The sequence below is a fragment of the Columba livia genome, chromosome 11 (genome assembly GCF_036013475.1).
Source record: "Columba livia isolate bColLiv1 breed racing homer chromosome 11, bColLiv1.pat.W.v2, whole genome shotgun sequence".
NCBI lineage: Eukaryota > Metazoa > Chordata > Aves > Columbiformes > Columbidae > Columba > Columba livia.
The window spans coordinates 13,773,018-13,793,247 of record NC_088612.1 but is presented as its reverse complement, the minus strand read 5'-3'; the positions used below and the strand labels follow the sequence as shown (position 1 = coordinate 13,793,247).

Below are 20,230 nucleotides of genomic sequence, written 5' to 3'. Positions count from 1 at the left end.
TATTCCATTTCCATAGGTGTCCCTTTGAAGTGGAAAGTACTTGTGTGGTGATACTGGTACATTTGCGGGATAAAAGCAGCTGAATCTTACAGTTGAACCTGACAGTTCAAATTTACAATCAAACCTTAAAATAACATTTTGGTCAAAGCTGTACTTCAGAATGCGCTGGTGATAGTCCTGCTGGTCGGACTTGTCATCACGTGCAGCTCCTCTGTGCTGCAGATGTCCTGGTGTGGGTGCTGCACCAAGTCTTTGGGTCTGGGTGGTGGCTCTCACCATTGTGCTATCCAACATCCCGTTGCTGGAATGGCCATCCACCGTGGCGGTGCTTGGCTGGTTTTGCTTTTTGACAGCAGAACAGCGTGCTTACAAGGTAGTGTTATGATGCAGCTTGGCTTGCTGCCATAAAGGAGGAAGAAAAAAAAAGCTCTTTTGATCTACAGAGTCCTTTATTTGGGCTGTAAAATTGTATATAAACCCGGTAGCATTCCAAGCACAGTTTACGTGAATGTGATGGAAAAGTATTGCCACAGAACAGAGACTGGCTATGAGAAAACGAGGGTGAGGATAACTATTTAGGTTTTCATGCCAAAAAGACAGCACTGGTTAACAGACTCCATCCCAGACTACAGAGGTGCTGAGATGAGCTGGCAGGTGGCAAATTTGATGGTAGCACAAAATCTCTTCAGGTTCGTCAACAGAGAAGAATCATCAGGGAGACAAGTCAGGCAGCATGAATGAAAGCATCAGAAAGACAAGTTTATTTTTAACATGACATTCGAGTGTATGCTATTAATATATCCCACTGGATTCTAAATTAACGTGCTCTAAAAAGAGTTCTCTGTGAACAATTCGCAGACATGCATTCTCCAGGTTCCACAGTCATAAAAAAATGAAAATTAAAAACTCCTAAGGAATGAGATAGAATATAATTTTGTGCATATAAAAGGCTATTTTAGAAACTTGATAGTTCATCTGAAGTAATAATGGGTTTTCATTGAAACCTTTCAGCTGTAGACTGGAAAAAATTGGCCTTAATGGTTAATATAAAGGGCCATGAGAGCAAACAAATCTGACTGAATTGAAATGGACAAACAAGAAAGACATGTTGGAACTAAATGCATTACCAAAATAACTACCTCAAAATGTTGAAGTCATGAGCTTTGAAGGTTTCAAAACAACTAGGTGTTTATGTGTTTAATAAAGACATCGGGAGTGAATTCTAAATCGCTGCTTAGAAATACTTCTACATCTCCCGAAATATAAATCTGCATGTGCGAATGCAGCTGGTACCTCCCCTCCTAGGGTCATAAGGATTGCTGTGTTGAATCAGCCAGTGGTTCACATAGTCAGTACAGTGTCTCTGGCAGTTGATACCACTGTCTTCTCCAGAGAAAGGAGCCCTGCGTTATTAAGTGCTCAGAGAATAAATTGCCTCTGAGAAAGCTGCTCTCCTATACCCAAGAGCTGGAAGCTCAATCTGAACCCAACACATTAGAGCTGGGGTGGATGAATGAGGTGACCTCCGGAGCTTCCTTTCAACCTCCCTTGGTCAGCATGTGCATCAAGGATGGAGAGCTGAGTAAACCTAACCGGATCTGACTGTGTAGCGTGGCTGCTTTCACTCAGGTAAAGTTCAAGCGTAATATTTGATGATCATCAAGTTCATTTGACAGAAAACTTTTAATTATCTAGGCCTTCTCTGATGTGTAAGTCTGAGATAGCCAGCACTTGGTGTGAGTTAAGCTTGGACACAGAGAGGAAATACAAGAAAAATGTGTAGTGAGACTTACAAATTGTGGAATAACTCTGGAAAGCAATTCCACACTTAAGAAATGAACAGTGACCTGACTGTGCACTTAAGATGCTTCTGAATAATGCTTTTAAGGGAGTGCAATAAAACTTGCAAACATAGTGTTTCGTGTAAAAGTTTCATCTGCATAGTGTTTCTAATAGTTGCCTGTAATCATCCAGACCAGGAAACTGTTGCACATTGAGGAGTCAGTGATGTACGGAACAGTCAACAACCTGAACATGCCCAGGCCTGTGCTGTGCTGTCCCTTGGTTGTGCTGCACTTTTTCCCGGGCTGCAGGAACTTGGCCGGGTAACCACAGCAGAGAAGCCTTCAGGCAGCTCCCGCTTGGTGCCGGCCATTACGCCACTTGTGTGTCCTTGCCTTTATCTGAAAGTGCAGCAAGAAGTTCTCATGTGAACATCCTTTCTGCTTGACAGTAGAAATGATGAACAGATTTGGGTTTTTGTAAGAAAATCCTGCAATAGTTCAAATGAACAAAATGGAGTGACCCTTACACAGGCGGGATCTGCATGTGGATCAGAGGCCCATTCAATGCTGCACAGCTTGGGGATCTGAAGGGATGTAAGATTTTCTATACTGTCCTTCCTTTTTTCTGTAGTGCTACTGCTAGCAAATAGCATTTTAAGCAATCTGAGCACCTTTGTTACTTCTGTCATAATGAAGCAGCACCTCCTGCTTAGAAAACATACAGGGCTAGAAAGACAGCAGTTTCATTCTGGAGACTGCAGCGTTTAAATACCCCAAATAAAAGATCACCTTGATATATAATGCGGAGTATATAACCAAGTGATTACAGTTCCTGATAGGTCATAACATTTCTGCTATGTGCTTTGAATATGTAGGAGATATCCTACTACTGATGTAAGCACTTGAGATGTGTTGCCTTGGAATACTTGCACATCTGTTCTCCAACGGCTTTGCTGGGGTTCCTGCTGAGTCAGTTCTTCCTGGGCCTACCTAGCTGTTTATGGTAATGCTTTAGCTCTGGAATGATTTAAAAGGTCCATTTTTGTCCCTGTAGGTCATCTTTCCTCTGTTGTCAGCTTCCTTTTAAATAAACTGCTTTTATATGGATTATGGTAAGTTCTTTATCACTGGAACTTTACCTATCCCACTACCTAATTAGATGATGCCCATTAGAATCAAATTTTCAGTGGAGCTCAAGATGCTGTTTCAAATAACATCAGCAGTGTGCTACTGATCTGGAGCATACTCTGTTGCACATGTAGGGGTTTTTGACACAAATGTTAAAATTGTACTTGAAAAAACTGGCCCAAGGATGGAAATGAGTCTCAGGAGCTTGTGAGAAGATTCCATTTTAACCTGCCTACCCAGGCAAATAACCACCTTTGGTACAAATATTTTCAAAGTAGTACAGAATTATACCAAAGAATCTAAATTTATTTTTAGAGCCTCCATGTATCTTAAAGGTAGGAAAAAGGAGATGTATAGGGAGCTGAAAATACATCTTCATTTATTCAGGAGCCTTATATCCAGTTATTAACCTGTTGCTAGTGGATTTTTGTGAAGACTAAATTGAATAGGGCATTTCCTGACTGCTGCTGGGGCTGAGTCCATCTGCAGCCCCAGTTTTCTGAGCACCGTGTGGAGGAGAGTGGCCAGTAGGAATCAAGAGAAGAGGCCCCTGCAGCCTTCCTCAGGCAGCTGACCTACCCATCGCTACAAACCTGTGCTTCTCTACATACTTACTTTCAAAAGCCATTGGGCGTCCTCATCTCAAACATTCTTCTTTAGTTTTTAGTATGGATGGGAAAACATAGCTATATAACTGTATTACATTATAAACAAAATGATGAGGGTTCACTCGTCTCCTTTATCAAAAATACCCTTGAGTGTTCCACTTGCCTGGTCAGTGTCAGTACTTCAAAAGGACACTTGTTCCAAGGCCTGTGATGATCAGTTCCCAAAGAGATCAAGCCCAATTCCTCCGTGCTCTGAGACAAGAAGAGGCATTTTGAAATGTGCTGTTTAAAAAGCTGTGTATAAGCAATGATTATTTCTGACTGGAACAAAGTAATTAAAACCTACTTATAACAGCAATTATTTACTATTCCATTTTTTCTAATGGAATAAGGGAGAAACACCATGAGAGGAAGCCTCTTGTGTCAAAAAGAGAGGCGTAAACATGGGAGTGGATGAGTGCTGCTCAGTCCCAGGCCTAGTCAGAATAGTCTTATAGCTTCTTCTGGTCTTAGCGATGTTTTAGGCGCTGGCAAAGAGCATATGGCACATACTACTTCATACACATATGGAGAATGATAACCTCAAGGTATTTAAAGAAGAAAAGCCCAAATACGTCATCCCTGGAAAGAACTTCTGCAACACTGTGTTGGGTTGAGCTGTTAGCAGAAATATCCACAATGACTTTGTTAACCAAGGGATCACTGGTGGTGAATTAAGCTGGGAACAGCGTGACAGCAGTTGACTGGAGCTCAGCACCTCCGGGTTTTTGTTCTGGCAGCTCTCCTCCCCCTCAAGCTGAAAATAGAGAAAGATGACATGAGTGGTGGTGATTCAGACAAGTGTTTACCACTTCATTCAAATGCATATGCACCAAAAGAGCGTGACTTTCCACCTCCACCGCAGTTGCTCTTCTTACTATGCAGGTTTGCTCATCAAGCCAGAGAGATTTCCAAAATAAATTGCTTGTAAACTGTTATACTCATCACAGAAATTAGGAAAAACATTTCTTACATCTTTCCCTTCTCCCAGCCTCCCCACGTGAGAGCTGGAGATCTCAGTAGCTTTCCTGGGGGACAGGGATCTTGCAGGGGGACGGAGGGAGCTGGCCCAGGGCAGGTGTTAGTGTCTTGGGAACACAGACCCATGCTTGGGGAGCAGCGTTAAATTTTGTCTGCAGGCTGCCCTGAAAAGCAGCTACTTGTGCAGAGAATTACTGTTTCACGTTCGATCTGTCCCTGGGGGTGGTCACACCTTGCTGTCCTCCTGCAGGGACAAGTAGTGCTCAGGGTTTGGGGCAGCTGGAGGCAGAAAGCAACACATGCTCTAGCAGAAGTTGCTTTTAAGGGAAAGAAAAAAAGTCGGGGAAAACTGAACCAGTGACTTTGGAAAACTGAGGATGAAAAGGAGCAATAAGGGGCTGCCAAAAACCTGAGTGTGAGCTAACAGCAGCCTAGTTGTAATGGAGACACAGCACTCAGTCTGGGGTGACTTCTAGCAGATGGAATGAAATTCTTGCTTACAAAATTTAAACGTTCAACTTTGTATCAATTTTGCATCTTGTTATCATGGTGTTTGAAATCTAGCATTAAGCACCAGGATCTAGTGCATATTTGCATGTAACCACAGAGCCAAGAAGAATGTTGTGAGTTGGGCCTTAACTATATCTCTGGCATTAGTCTCATTAGTGAGTCATTGCCACGATAGTAGAGAAATTGAGATTATGCTATCAATAGGTATTTACTTCTCTTAGTCAGAGTAATGACTCACTAGCAGTATAAATTTTTTCTATTCATTCCCTCTTGTATGTAGTTTTCCATTTACCTGCCACTGTGACATTGTGAGTGGTTCATCATAACATTTTGTATTGTATTACTCAGTAGAACAGAAGACAATAGAACAAAAATCCATTTGTGTCATTTGCATCCGGACTTTTTGTTTAATTGCGGTTAAAATTACTTCTGATTCCTTTAGTTTAAACAAAGAGCAGTGAAGATAATGTATCTAATTTGATTTAAAATCCTCTGTAGCAAAAGTGTGTCCTATATTTAATAAGATAAAGCATGCTTTGATATCACTTGATATCCCAGCTTTTGTAACTTAACCATTAATATAGTTGATATATATTCTTAAGATAAAGATTATTTTATTATGATAACCCTTTAGGATTCTGAAACAGATCTCCTTTTCCCTCACTTTATTTCCTCCTTTAAGAATAAACACTGCTTTGTTTTTTTCAAAGCAGTTCAGTATTATAGTGTATGGATTCTCTTCAGCTTATAAAAGCATTTGTGATAAAGAAAGATGCAAACATTGGGTCTATCAGGCTGAATGCCAGAATCTAAGAGAAGGAAAATATTTTAAAAGTTTGTAATTTTTTGATCTTTCATGGGACTGAAGGTTAATTTAGACAGCAGGAGATGTCAAACTTCTTTGTTACCAGATGAGAACTCACTATTGGGATGGAGTAATGAGATAAAACATTTTTAATGGTCTTGATATACAGTTAAAGTGTTCTGTTGCATTCAGATGATCTAAATGCAGGTTGTGGTTGTTCTCTGCAACTGAAAAGCAATTATTTGCAGAAAGAGGAAGAACTCTCAGAAGAGCCCTCTTTCACTATTAGTCTGTAATTGCGTAAGACCATGAAATATTAAATGCTGGAGATATATATCTTAAATGAGAACTGATTGTTTGTTAACAGACAGATTGTGGTTTATTTTCTCCTGGTTTTAAGTAAAATAATATTTTAATTTTAAATTCTTCTAATTTGAATGCACTTCTAGATGTCTTGCTGGAATATTGAAGATAACAATTGATCCCACTGAAAATGCACATAGAGCTGTATGGATGCCTCTGGGTAACAAACCCAGAAACACAAGCCTTGTTGACAGCAGGTCATCTACGTATGCATTTGGGATTTGACTGTGTTGTAACTTCTGTTCTGGACAATCAGTGGTCTTTCCACAGAAAAAAATGAATCAGTGAGATCTTATTTTGGGCTGTGTTATACTCTGCTTATAAAAAAATGCAATATAACAAATTAGGTATCCTAATGCTCTGTTGTAAATTTTAAAAGGGCATATTTCAAATTTCAAAGTTATTGAAATGACATGTTACTTAAAATTTGATATTTGGGTTTTGATGTCTTACAAAAAAGTCCAGTAAGTAATGTGCTAATAAAATATGCACAAATGAAACCTTTGTTAAACAGGACTGCAGGATGCTTGAGAGTCCTTAGAGCCACTGAGTGTACAGAAAAGTTGAGGCTGAGACTGCGGAAGAACAGATGAGCAGAGTTCACGCAAGTGACAGTAATGTTGTAGTAAGAGATTATAGGGGGAAATAAATCAGTATCTTTTATTAGGCTAACCAACGCAATTTTGAAAACAAACAAACATTGTTTCACGAAGTAACTGGACCTGGGAATCATTCCTGCTGTAACTTAACACAGGTTTATCCTTGCTTAGCCCTCACCCAGGAACCTTCCCACTTAAATTTGGACAAGCTGGTGCTGGGACAGTGCTGTAGGCAAGGCTGAGTGAAGGGAACTGGAGAGAAACGGTGGGTGTCCAGAGGTGCGATCCAGAAACAAGGCAGTTATTTCTTCTGAATTACCCAAAAGCTTATCTGGGTCTTTTTTCCAAACTTTATCAGTTGGTTGAATAAAAGACATTGTTACTCCATGTTCACCTACCTCTTCATATTTTTAGACAATCATGACTATGAAGACACTTGCATGAATGCCACTTTGTCTGTTTCTCAGACACTCACCTGGTTTTTCATAGGTAATACACTGATTTTGGAACATGCACAAGGTGAAGTTGCTGTTGAGATTGTTTCTCCTTGGAGCCCCCTGGGAAGAGAGCACCTGTGTGTGACAGGGGCACCGTCTCTCCCGAGCCCTGCCGGGGAGGTGTTGCTCACCTGGATGTTCTGTGATCCGCCTGGGGTGCAGTCCAAAGAGCAGAGCCTGGGTCTGTGTTTGTTTTGGGAAGCTGGGCAGCAGCACTGAGCAGCGATTTGGGAATGACCTCAAGCGTTCTGCCGAAATGTTGTCCTGCTCCCTTACCAACATGTTGCTGTTCTGCTGGTAAGATTGAATGGAGGGGGACAGATTTTTCTTTTGAGAAAACTGCAAGTCTTCACGACATTGTTGCTTTGCTTTCAGACAAGGCTTTTACAGTTTTTATTCTTCTCTGCTCTGGCGTTCTCCCTGCTCGAGTATTGTGTCTGGTCAGCTGCCCAGACAGCAGGGATGTACCTTCTCATCCCAGTGCCCTGGAAGGCAGCACTACCCCGTCCTGTTGGGCAAGGTCCTTTCTGCACATTGACAATTATTATTTTTTCCTCCGTTTTCCTCAAATTTTTGCCATTTCAGAAGGTTCCCTGGATGCAAGGGGTCTAGGCAAGAGATCCCACAGCTTGTGGTGGCCCTCAGAGATGCAAAAAAGACCCTCACGACGTAAGCCACCGGGAAAAATTTCAGATGAACGATTTTATGTTCAGGCCACGGCCTAGCTAAGCGCTATCTCTGGGGCAGGGTGGGCAGGTGCTGTCGTCCCTGGCCCCCGCGGGCCGGCTGGTCGCGCTGTGGGCCGGCGCAGTCGGGGGGGCTGCCCGCACGGCGCGTGTCTCCGGGCGTGGCGCGAAGCGAGAGCCAATCGGGAGGCGCTGCCATCCTCCGGGTGGGCGGTGGCGCGGGCTCCTGCACCAATCAGACGAGTCGGGGGCCCGGAGAGAGGCGGGGGGCGCGCGCTTGCGTTCGCCAGTGCTCCTGGGCGGCCGCCGCTGGCGCGCGCGGCGGGCTGTGGGCGGGGCGGTGGGCGGGGCCGCGGCGGGCCGCGCGGCGGGGCGGTGGCGGCGGATAAACACGGCGGCGGGGAGCGCGCGCCGCTCGGCTATGGCGGCGTCTCCTGTGGAGGTGTTCGGGCTGCCGGGAGAGGAGGTGAGGCCCGGGACTGCCCCACCGCTTCCTTGCTCCGCCGAGGGCGGGCGGCGGCTTCCTCGCGGGGCAGGGCCGGGCGGGTTTCCCCTCAGTGCGGGGGTTTCCTGCGGGCCCACCGCGGTCTGGCGCGGTGGCGGGGTGGGCCAGCGGGGCTGAGGTGAGGTGAGGTGGGGTGGGGTGAAGCGGGATGGGTGGAGGGGCGCTCCGCGGGCCTCCCCGGGGCCGGAGCCAGAGCCAGTTCCTTTCCGCACTGGCTGCCGGGCCGCCCCTCCAGCCCCCGCGGCGGTGGGAGCGCGGTCAGCCGGCGGTGGCCGCATCTCCTGCCCCGGCGTTCCTACCCCGGGCATCTAACTCGTGACGGCGCTGGCCGGGCCGAGCGGGGTCTCCGCTCCCCCCGCCCTCCCCGCACTGGAGAATAAAGTCTTTGTTCCAGGCTCGGTCACAGACAGTATTTGAACCGCTGGGGCGGTGCGCGGAGTACAGTTGTGCAGGAGGTGGTTCGGGGCCTAGGCGATGGTGCTGTCCTGCGTTCTCTTCAGCGAGAGTGTGGAATCCTGTGTGCGTTTTGGTGGATTTTGCAATAAACTTCTGGGTAACTGCAAGTGACGTCCGCAGTGGCTACTGTCATGGGGTGGTGGTTCCGGAGCACGTGGGTCTTTGGGAGGTGGCCGGTACCATGTACCTGGTGCTGTGTTTAAGTGGTGACAGGTGGGGTGCGCTTGTGCATCACAACTGTGCCGTGTCCCTAGGGCAGAGTATTAACGGAATAGTTAACTTTATCAGGAAGAAAGAAGGTCACTTTATCTTTAATTGCAGGTACAGGAAGAATAAAAGCTGTGTGGTGACCTGTGTGAAGTGTCAGTAATGTTGTCTTTGAGCCAACAGGATATTTTACCACGACTGTCTTTTGTGTCCAGGCAGTGATGATCTGTGTCAGTGCACACTTGTTGCATCCTTAGCAGGGATTCACTTCGTGAAAACTGAAGTATTAATCCTAGTCTGTTAGCAAGGCTCTCTCTCTCGTGTTCTGCTTTACTTCTGGAGAAGTTACTGTAAAGGTATCAAAGGAATTTTTTTCTTCATCTTCATATTTAAATTGTGTAGAAGTTCTAATAGAAAATTAGCACAGCATGCTGTAAGCTGCTGTTGCACAGCACTTCCCGTTGCAAGATCCTATTTTCAGTTGCTAGAAAATTTTTGAGGCTAATAGGACTAACATGTTCCATGCTTCAGGCCATCTATTTTAACTTTATTAAACTTTGGTCACTTTACTTGTTTCTTAGCCTTCCTTGCTATGGGGGAAATATTTTGAAATCCGGTCAAAATTGACCAATTCTGATCTTCCCTCCAACCTTTTCAAGATGAAGGTATTGTTTTTGAACAGCTGGCGGAAGGGGAAGAAAGTTTGACTATGTTACAAATCTATCAGATCCAACTTTTTCCATAATTCAAAAGATTAGCCAAACTTTTCCAAGTTATAAATGTGAAAAATGTGGATTGTTTATGATCAGAGACTGTTATTCAGTTGGTGCAGTTCACTTGTAAAGAACTTGCTCAGTATTCTTCATAGTGATCTCAGGGTTGTAAGAATACTGCTGCCAGCTGCCTTTGCCCAGGGTACTGGAATACAAACTAGAGTTCTGCCTCCCTGGATTGTCTTTTTTTAAATATTCCCAGAGTTTAGATCTGGATGATTGAATACACAGAGTTGAAAAAAACCACAAAGTCATAAACCCAAATAATATAATAAGTAGCATCAAGGAGTGTTCTGTAAAAGCCTCCCTGTACCATTGTTTTGCAGGCTTTTCATGGTTTATGTCTGTCCAGTGCTGCTTCTCCAGGGCTGCTCTGTGATCTATTCTGCAAGATGGATTTGTTTGGCATATGAATCAAAGTTGCCTGTTATAAGAAAGTGGTGTTATCTGTGAAACCTCTTTACTTGTTGCAGCTACTGTGTACGATTATGCGGTAAATATAATAACTGTAAATAAGATAATGAAGGACAGTGAGAAAAAGTTGGTCTAATTGTTGAGGCAGTTCAATGCAGTGTTGGAATGTGGATTTTTTCCTCCCCTTGCCCCTCTGCTCCCCCCCCCCCCCCCGCCCCCCCCAAGTTACGCATTTATTCCAGATTTCCAGTCACTTAGACTTAACAAAGGATTGTTAATGTGATGTTGCTGACACAAACAAAATGATGAAGAAGCTGAGATGAAAAGGAAGCTGTAGCTGAGGTGATTGTATATACAGTGTGTTGTTGTATATGCTGCATTTAGGCATGTGAATTTCAGTGCCTGAATCTAGCAGATGCAGTTGTCCTTGATTTCTGTGGTTTAGTGTTTCATCTGTAAAATGGATATCATACCCTTATGTCACCCATAGGACTTCTTATGACTTACTTGGGTATTGAAATAATAAGCACGAGAAAAGTCAATGGGGAAAAAGAATAATTCTGTATTCGGAGCAGGGTCTTAGCAACATGTGAAAAACAAGTTCTGGGGTCACATGCTGAAAAATGAAGACGGGAGAAAGTACAAAATATTTGTGTTTGAGTAATACCAATTTTGTTTACTTAGTAAGTTGTCTGTTTCTTAAAAATAATTTATGGTCCTATCATCAAGAGTTCTAGTGGAATGAATATACAATAACAGGCTAAAATGAATATAATAAATGGACCAGTATTAGATTAAAACTGAATGCTGATGACATTTCTGAAATATTTTTTAAATTATTTTATGTTGTGGGATAGTATCTAGAAAAAAGACAAATGCACAGATTATGTACCTTGCTACAGCTGATCTCAATGTAGAAAAATGAAGAGCTCTGATATTTTTTTAAAAATTGCTTTCATCCTCTCATTAACTTTTTTTAAAGAGGAAAGCATTTTTCAGTGTTTTTCTGGGTTTAAAATGTAATTATTAAAGATCTGTCCAGAACGACAATGCATTTATTTCTGTTTTCTATTAAAATACCTGTTTGCTCTGTAGGGCTTTGGAGTGGCTTTTAATAAAATGATGCCGCTTGTCTATATACACGTAATTCATAGCAATTTTAATTTAAAAAATTCTATGTGTCAGAGTTCTTACACCCACAGCCTGAATTAAGGGTTTTCTTATTTTGCTTAGCTCTTTTTACATTGCCTACACAACAGGATAAGTTAGCTAGCTTTTTTGATCTGTTGTGTCTGTTATGTTTGATCTGTTTCAGGGGTTAAACTAGCAATTGGAACCTCTCACAGGCAAAACCACACTTCCCACTTGTACACATTTGCCTTTTCAGGTTTCTCAGTCAGTTGAGAGCTGTCCTATGTAAAACAAGTGTTCTTGTTTTCTGCAGGTCACGCAAGATTTCTCTTGAACATATGGTATTTCATTTTGGAAAGCTTTAGGTATATTGTTATATTCCTGTAGGATATACTACTGGTGTAGGTTGCTTATGGTTATTTAGCTTGCTGCTGGTGAACTGAATGTCTTGAATACATACTTTGTCTTCACTACTTCTGCACACTTCTCACCCCACAACCCTTCTCATATTGCTGTGTTTTGGAGATAATGCTGGTGACCAGAAATCTTTACTTTGGCACCTGGAATGGACTAGTCTTTCTCTGGATTGCTTCTGTTGAAAACAGTTTTGTTTGGCTTGTTTGTGCCTTAAGGCAGCCCAGTGCTTCTGTTCCTGTTCAAACCCTGTGGTTCCCCCAGCACCTCTCTATGAGATGTCTGCTCCATCTGGCCCTGTTCTCGCGTGGGGCTCTCAAACAGAAAATACAGATGTGCATGCCTCTGTGCTTCGGAAATGCTCTGAATTTATTGTAGTCTGTGAAGGACTTTCTCATTGCAAGGTGCGATCTGGAATAGTTCAGACACTTGTAGAAATGATGATGCTTGTTGGTTTGGGGAGTTTTTGTTTGTTTGGTGTTTTTTGAATAGTGATATAATTTGTATAGATCTGATAGTTTCTGGCAGCTGTCTTGTACCTGGGTTTGTTTTGGTTTTAAAGCCTTTTTTTCATGGTGAACTAACAAATGCTGACTCTGACTGTTGTGGATATTGGGTTGCACATGTTGAAAAGTGGTTTGGTGGTGGTGGTTGTTTGGGTAGTTGTGGTTTTTTTTTCCTAAAGTAAAATTTTGTTGACAAGTAGATAACTCCATTAGTGGACCCTTGTCTTCTTGAATCTTTTCCTTGATTTGCAATTGAGCAAGGGTGTTAAATAAAATCTGTAGAAACATCCAGCATTTCTTGAAGGTTGAGACTTCCTTATTTATGAACACAAAATTCTTCTGTGGTACAATTAACATTTAAGTTCTTTTAGTGAGTTAGTAAGGCTGGACTGTAACCAGCAGGTGGAAGCTGATGACTTTCACTATGTTTACAAGCTTGATTAATGTAGTTCTATAATGGGAATCTTCCTGAACCTAAAACTTGCTTTGAGAGACTTTCTTCAAAGAAAAATGGTTCAGCTCTGGTTGCCACAGAGTGGGGGAGAATGCTCTCTGCATTATGAAGGAATGGTCAAGATGGCGAAGTCTCCTTCCCAGTTTCCACCTCCTGGTGAAATGAACTGCTGATGCTTACAAAACTTACTATAATTTAGAGACCACCTAACATGTATATCTGCCTCAGGTCTGAATATTGCAGGAACTACTTTCCTTCAGCTAATGCTTGCCATTCTGTGGGAAATGCTTTCTTTCAAATGCGATTGTAGGTTTTAGCAGTAACTTAATTTGCCCTGTTCCGCATGCTGTCAACTTTGTCTTTATCTCCTGCTGGAATTGCTCAAGCTGAATGTAGCATATATAAGTGCTCTTAACTTGCCTGATCTTATAATTACGTGTTACACTTTTTTGTTTAATATCTAAAGAATTTTATTTAAAATGCTTAGTACCTCTTTCTCTAGAATATATGAGGAAGGTCTGTTCTTAAATGTTGTTTTTAAGGTTAGACAGGTGAAGAATGTCAATATCTTCTCGACTGCTTGAGGGAAAACATTCTGTGCTAACCTCGGTTTAGGTACGTGAGAGCCAAATCCTTAATTGTTTAGACTCTGAAAGGTTTATTTGAGGTTAAAAGTCTGCTTATCATTCCGGTAAATGCCATTAAGGAATTTGTTTTTATTGTGAAACACTCAAACATAATTTTTGTGGTCACTAATGATCTCAAGGTACAAACAAACAAACCCCCCAAAACCCAACCCACCAACAAAAAACCCTCCAAAACAAGCAAACTTTCAGTGCAATTTGAAATAAGTGGTCTTGGATGGGAAATACAAACTAGGAAACTTGTTAACATAAGGGTTTTTTTAACTTATAGAAACACAGCAGTGTCAGCTACTAAAACTGACCAAGGGAAGAAGCTATCTATTCAACTGAAATATGTAGTCGCTTTAGCAGTAAGTAGCTTTCAGCATTGTTTCCAAGCTGCTCCTGGCTTCAAAGCCCTCTGTGTGGTGGTGTATGTCTTTAATAAAAAGAATTGTGCTTGAAATACAAGCTGCTAGTAGAGTAAATCTGAGTACCTTGAGTAAGATGCTTCACAGATTTGAGAAGCATGCTATAAAAGAAACTATGCGTTCATGATGTGTAGCTCTTATTCTAGTATTCATTCTTTAACAGGCTTTAGTTGCACTTCTACCCATGCAAGTGTCCCAACTTTTCTTGCTGTTTATAGCTATTCCTTCACAAGGTCAGCAGTCTGTTTAGATATATGCTGCAGAACACTTTAGAATAGTTGATAATATATATTTTATATTTTTTTCCTTGCCCTCTACTGATGTTCTGGACCACAGTACATGGGATGGGAGTGGTTGCTCTGTCTGCGACACAGAATATGATTAGCCTGTTGAACATCCCTTCCTTTTTATGCTCTTTCGCTGGCCCACATCATTTACTGGTTTCAGTTTTTGAACTTTTGAGACTATTGGTATATTTCAGCTTGCCTTATCTGCACATACCCAAATCTGAGTTTCCTGTTTTCTTTTTACATGTAGACTATTTGCAGACATGGTATGAAACTCAAGAAAACCTTAATATATAATTCCTGATATTACTAGAGTCTTAAAGTGTGATGCTGCTGTACTGTTTTGTTGTAATATCCTTTCATGCTCTTTTCTTGGATTGTTTTAGTGGTAGTTGATTCTTGACCTATCTAGCTAGAACAAAAGAATAACAGGATGTTATTGCCTAGAGCAGTTGTTTACTACAAAGTGTGCTCTCTCTGTTAGGCTGCTTGGACATTTTTATATTGGCTTCCTCAAAAAAAGGTGTCTAGTAGTCCAGCAGATACTACCATTTTATGTTTTACATTAGATTAACCATCCTGCTTTTGGTGTTTCCTTACACCCTGTGTGAATCTTTTCTCTAGAAGCATATTGAAAAAGTAAAACCAATGCTTGAAACAAAGATTAAAATAGGAAAGCAAATACGATTAATTTCTCACTACTAATCAAGTATGTACTCTGAGGAACCCTTCTTCTAATTAAAATCCGTTATTTTTTTATTGCTATCACAGAATGTTAGGGATTGGAATGGACCTCAAAAGATCATCTAGTCCAGTCCCCCTGCCAGTGGCTATACAGTTATTTTATCTGAATTTTATGTGTCTTACACATGTCAAACTGCTTTTTCTGTATGGTAGCTTATCTGAGTCTCACTCCAGTCAGTCTTCTGCTGGAGGTTTGGGATGTGTCAGGAATCACTTTTCAACCTGAGAAATGGATTGAACTTGCTGAAAACTCTAAAATTGCTTGGACTTGAAATGTTTACATTACCATCAGAGAGAGCCTTATTAGCCACTGAATTAGATAATCGCATGGTACATGTTTTGTCTTACCTTCAAGTGAAAGAGAACAGTTAGTTGTTGGTAGTTGAATCATTGGATGTTGCAAACATTAATGACTGGCAAAGGTAAATGCCTTTTGCTGGTGTAACTTCGTAGTATTTCAATGCACAAAAGGAGACATTTTGAACTTCCCTTCTCAATTCAGGTATAGGCAGCAGCTAAAACTTTTAAGGTAACAAGTTACAACTCCTTGTTGTAATCTTGTTGTGAATCTCGTGACATTTGTTTTATGTAGGAAATATTTTATCATCTACAGTCCATGGCGCTGGTAGCACACCCCGCGTGCGTGCATATGTTGGCGTATGTTCACACACGTGTGCGCACACACACGGACTGGACTGCCCTTCAGGGACTCGCTCCAGGATCACGCTTCATCATAGTTCACTGTTTTGTTCGGTGTTTTGCACCGTAGTCATCGCTGTGTCACCATTTCTTAATATGTGCCTTCTTTCTCACCCTTTCTTTCTGCATATGCCATTTCTTCTGTTCTGCCTTGCACTTCCACCACTCCACTGGTACTCACTCTCCCAGTTGACAGTAGCATGTGAATTTGGGAAGGATCAGGGTGGAAAGAACAGTAGTAGTACCTGTCCTTTATAATGGTTGACTATAAACAGCTGTAACCTAGGCAAGACCATTCGATTCTGATAATTTTGAGCAAGTTTTAAACCCCTTAAAATCTTGAAATTTCTTTCCAAATGCTGTTTTCTTGCCCAAAATGGCAATCTTAAGAACTTCTCACCTTAATACATATTCATCGAATCTGGGTAGATTCCTAGTGACATTTATGGAGATTCAATACTATCCACTTCTGGAAGTGCCACTTTATTAGCTTGACTCCTGTGCTGTGTAGAGAACATGTTTTAAAACTGTTTGACACCTCTTTTAATAGGCACACATAAAAAGGTTTTCTGTGTTAACGATCAGTTCAAAGTATCATAGGCTGGCAGGCATTGCCTTTAAAGCCTTAAGTTACTGATTGTCTACACATTTGCTCAGAAACCCTGTATTTCATCATCTTGTTACATACTATCTGTTAGTAAACAGAGTCATTGTTAGACCTTGTGAAGATGGCATGCACTAGCAGACCTGGCCAGTGAATTGTCAACATGTACTCTAAAATATACTAATATGATTAAAAATAGAATAATGATAAGTCCTGGAAGTCCATAATAAGATAACTAACTTGCTGCTTCAGCTCCATAAAGGATGTTTTTCCTGACTTAATCAGACCAAGTCCAAGCAACTAAATGCAGATGCAAGAAAAGGTATTTGTCTTTTAGGGCAGTGTATCCTACACCAACATCTGTTCTTGGTCTTTTTCTGAGGAGACGGTGAGACTGTTTCTTGGGCTGAATTCTGTCTATTGGGTGCCATGGGCTGTGTCTGAGGAGCCTTCTCTTGTTAGGAGAGAACAGCGATGCACTGAGGGAAGTGCGCAAGTGCTCAGTGAGCGTGGAAATGCACACATGGGCCTCTTCAGCTTGAGTAATCTTTGAAACTCACTGATATCGAATGTCACTGAAGCCAAATAATGGATAGAAGACAAATTGGGTGCTGTTTTGGAATGTAAGACAAGGGTGGGTATTTTAGGATATTTGTGATATATAAAAAATATTAACAAATGCCTGTTCTTAATTTGATGCTAACATAGTTTTATACTTACTTTTTCTTAAATCTGGTCAGTTCTATTGCTGTCATAACACATATTAGTGATGTTATATGCCTTAAAGCCTGATCATGTCTGAGAATTCTAAGAACTCAGGACACTTACTCACGGTGAGTGCTGGGTTTTTCTTTTCTGGATTGTTAGATCTCCTAGTAGAAGACAATTTTCTTTGAGGTGAAGGTAGAAGACAGGCTTGTGATTTGGCTGGAGTTGTCTTAGCCAATTGACTGCTTTGTCCGTAGTGGATATTGTAGATGTTCATGTCAGTCCCCTGGCAATCACCTCTAACTGTAGAGGGTGGGAGAAACTTGCTTGCTTTAAAAAAAATGTGTTTTTTTTTTTATTTAGTGGTTTGTTTTCAGCTCTCCCTTGTTAGCCAGTAGTCTCTGCCTCAGGATTAGCCTGCAGTTCTCTCCGTTAGCTTTACAAACACTTCCAGTTGGTATTGGTGAGGGAGTCCAGCCCTGTGATTATATAGCAGACCAATGATAACACAGATTTCCTGAGTGCTGCTGGGTCGCCTTTTGAAAGTACTTTCAATCATAGGTGGAATCCAGGAAGGCCCCAGGGACAACATCTGCTGCTTCACCCATTACTCTTGGTATCTGTTTAACTCTTTAACCACATAGGCTGGATCAGCCTCGCTCACAAGTGTCGCTGCATAGCCATTGCCTACAAACAGTCCTTCATCAGCAAAGCTTTTTGCTTTCCAAGCAGACAGTGCTCATTTGTCGTCTTCCTCTGACATGGTCACAGATGTTGGGATTTTTTCCCCTCTTGAATTTAGTAGCTTATCAGATGAGCTGTGTAAGCCTCTGCACAGCTATAGTAATTAACAGGAGGAATGCAGTCACGTATGTCACTCCGGTGAAGCTGTCATCTGAATAATGTGTAACTGAAATAGTTTTTGGGTTTGTAAAATTCTTATACCCTGCTGACACATTTCAGAAATCACAATATTTTGAGTGTGGCCTTTCTGTGCTGTAAAATAAAAATAGATGTAAGAATTCTTTATTCTTTTCTCTTTCTGGAGTTCTTTACTGCTTTATTAATCTTTTTTAATCAATTTGATACCCTTTTATTTCCTCCCAGGAAATAAATTTATGGTCAGAGTCTATTTCCCACCCTCTGATGAATGCTGAGATACCATTCTGTAAAGACTTGCACAGTCCATACACATTTGTCTGTGTTTAATGCAACTCACTTGAATAGCTAGTGAGATGTAAATGGCAGCACACTCCTTACTTGTTAACAGATCATGCCCATGTGCACTAAAACTTTTTATGCTGTTCAGATCTTGTTCTCATAAAGGTTCTTGCGTACTCTGTAGAAAAGATGGCTAAGAATGGCTTGCTCAGAACCATGAGAACTGTTCCCAGATGCTCTCCTTCCTGGGAGCAGCAGAACTCACTGGGCTGCAGGAACTGTGGCAATAGCAGCTTGTTCAGCGCTCTGGGAGATCTTCATGTGTGTGCTCTGCAGTATGTATGCGCTGCACCTGGTCTGATACAAGTCCATTGCAAGGCTTGCTGGGGAATGTGGTGACTGCTGCTGCCACAACAATTCAGGATTTGGGAAAGAAGGCTGGCAGAACAGGTGTATGCTGTTAACAATCATGTCCTGTGGAATTAAGCATCCTAACTCCAAACAAAATCCCACTCCTTTAGAATGCCAAGAAACAAAATAAAATGAATTAAAAAAACCCAAACCCTACTGTATTGACTTATCCAGATTTTTGAATCCTGCATCTACCATTATATATGGATAAGACTTCGAAAGAGAAAAAGCTAGAATAAATTTACTACTGAAACTTAGAGTTGTTTCTATCAGACAAAGTAACCGCACTACTTAGTCTGTAGTTTTCAGTGTAAATTCAAAATTATGCCAATAATTGCTTTTAGCTTTATAAATTAAAAATAGATCTGAAAAATGAATCTGAATACATCCTGAATATTTTACTTTGTATTTTAGGAGAACACAAGAATTGTCAGGGTGAAGGTTATAGCTGGAATTGGCCTGGCCAAGAAGGATGTCCTAGGAGCCAGGTAAGAATACGTGTCATTAAAGCACTAGGGGACATCTACTTCTTTATTTTCTTTCCACAGCTCTTTAGATCTTAGTAAATCCTGCTGTGCCTCTTTCAGAAAAAATCAGAACTGTTTTAACTGGTAACCTTATAAAATGATCAGAGACTATATAAACATGAATATATCTGATTTCTTGCCCAAGAGTCACTTGGACGCATGTTCTGCATTGGCAAAACACTGTGTGGGAAGGTTTAATTCTCTGCATGGTAAAATAGTTCTGCCATGGAGAATAGATACATATATATATTTCAGGTAGACTGTTGCTAAAATAACAAGAGTTCAGTTATAATCAAAATTGTCTCATCTGTGCCTTAAAGACTTGGGATGAGCACAACAGTAAACACTTGTAGTGGCAGGACTATTTAAACTTAAATTATATACTGAGGAACAGCATCCGTCAGTTCTGTAGATGTGGTAAACCAATGCCAGCGGCTGCAGCCTCTGGGAATGTACAAATTTAAAAATTAACCATCTGTGTAAGAGAAGAAACAATTGAAGTCGCTTAAAATGTACCACAGGAAAGACCAGACTTTCTAATTGGTAACTGAAATGCTTTGTAGGATCTTGTAGAATTGGCAAGTGGCAGCATGCAGCTTGTACTAAAGCTACTTTTTCTTTTGGCCCATGTACAGAGGATCCAGTTAAGTACTGATGGGTTTAGTACCAGTTCAGCTGTCAGCTGCTTTGGCATATGTACAGGAATGCTGTTATTTTAGCACTATCAAAATTCTTATCTGTGACATTGGTTTAGCATTAGAAAAATTTCTCTTGTGATACTCATATTTTCCCTCAAGCCAGGCAGTCTCTCATCAGTTTTTTTTCACGTGCGATTTTTTTTTTTTACTTTAAACAAAAATATGGCAGCTTTTCTCATTGTAACATAAATATGTGAAAACTGTGTGCTCTTTTTCCATGTGGCAGACAGTCTTGGTCACCTTTTGTTGCTAGTCTGTTTGAGCAACTGAATGCCTTGACTCTGTTCATGGAAAGTAGATATTCACATAATCTGTTGTTTATTGCACCACAGGAAAGGAAAAAAAAATCTGAGGCAAGGGGCCATTTTAAGCAGCCGTATTAGGACACCTTCATTAACAGAAAAAATCAGGTTAAACTCAAACTCTGTGAAACTGATAAAATATTTAGTAAAAATATTGCATATTCAAGGAAGTGCT

General features: G+C 41.3%; 1 protein-coding gene and 1 long non-coding RNA gene across 4 annotated transcripts in view; one reads left to right on the top strand and one right to left on the bottom strand.

The window, feature by feature from the left end:
- Positions 1–430: 430 nt before the first annotated feature.
- On the bottom strand, positions 431–8,175 carry LOC110365188 (uncharacterized). Its single transcript, XR_002424476.2, has 2 exons — positions 7,446–8,175; positions 431–4,316 (listed from the first exon to the last, which is right to left on the bottom strand). It is a non-coding gene; the product is annotated as an uncharacterized LOC110365188 (long non-coding RNA).
- A 144-nt stretch (positions 8,176–8,319) lies between these two features.
- NEDD4 (NEDD4 E3 ubiquitin protein ligase) overlaps positions 8,320–20,230 on the top strand; it is a 56,941-nt gene continuing 45,030 nt past the window's right edge. For 2 of the 3 annotated variants that reach the window (XM_065076953.1, XM_065076951.1), the window contains exons 1-2: positions 8,320–8,466; positions 18,943–19,016. Coding sequence is in view for 2 of the 3 variants with exons in the window: in XM_065076951.1 (XP_064933023.1) it covers positions 8,422–8,466; positions 18,943–19,016 (119 nt within the window). In the remaining variant the exon portion in view is untranslated. The remainder of the gene's footprint in view (positions 8,467–18,942; positions 19,017–20,230) is intronic. The other variant, XM_065076952.1, reaches the window with a different exon arrangement.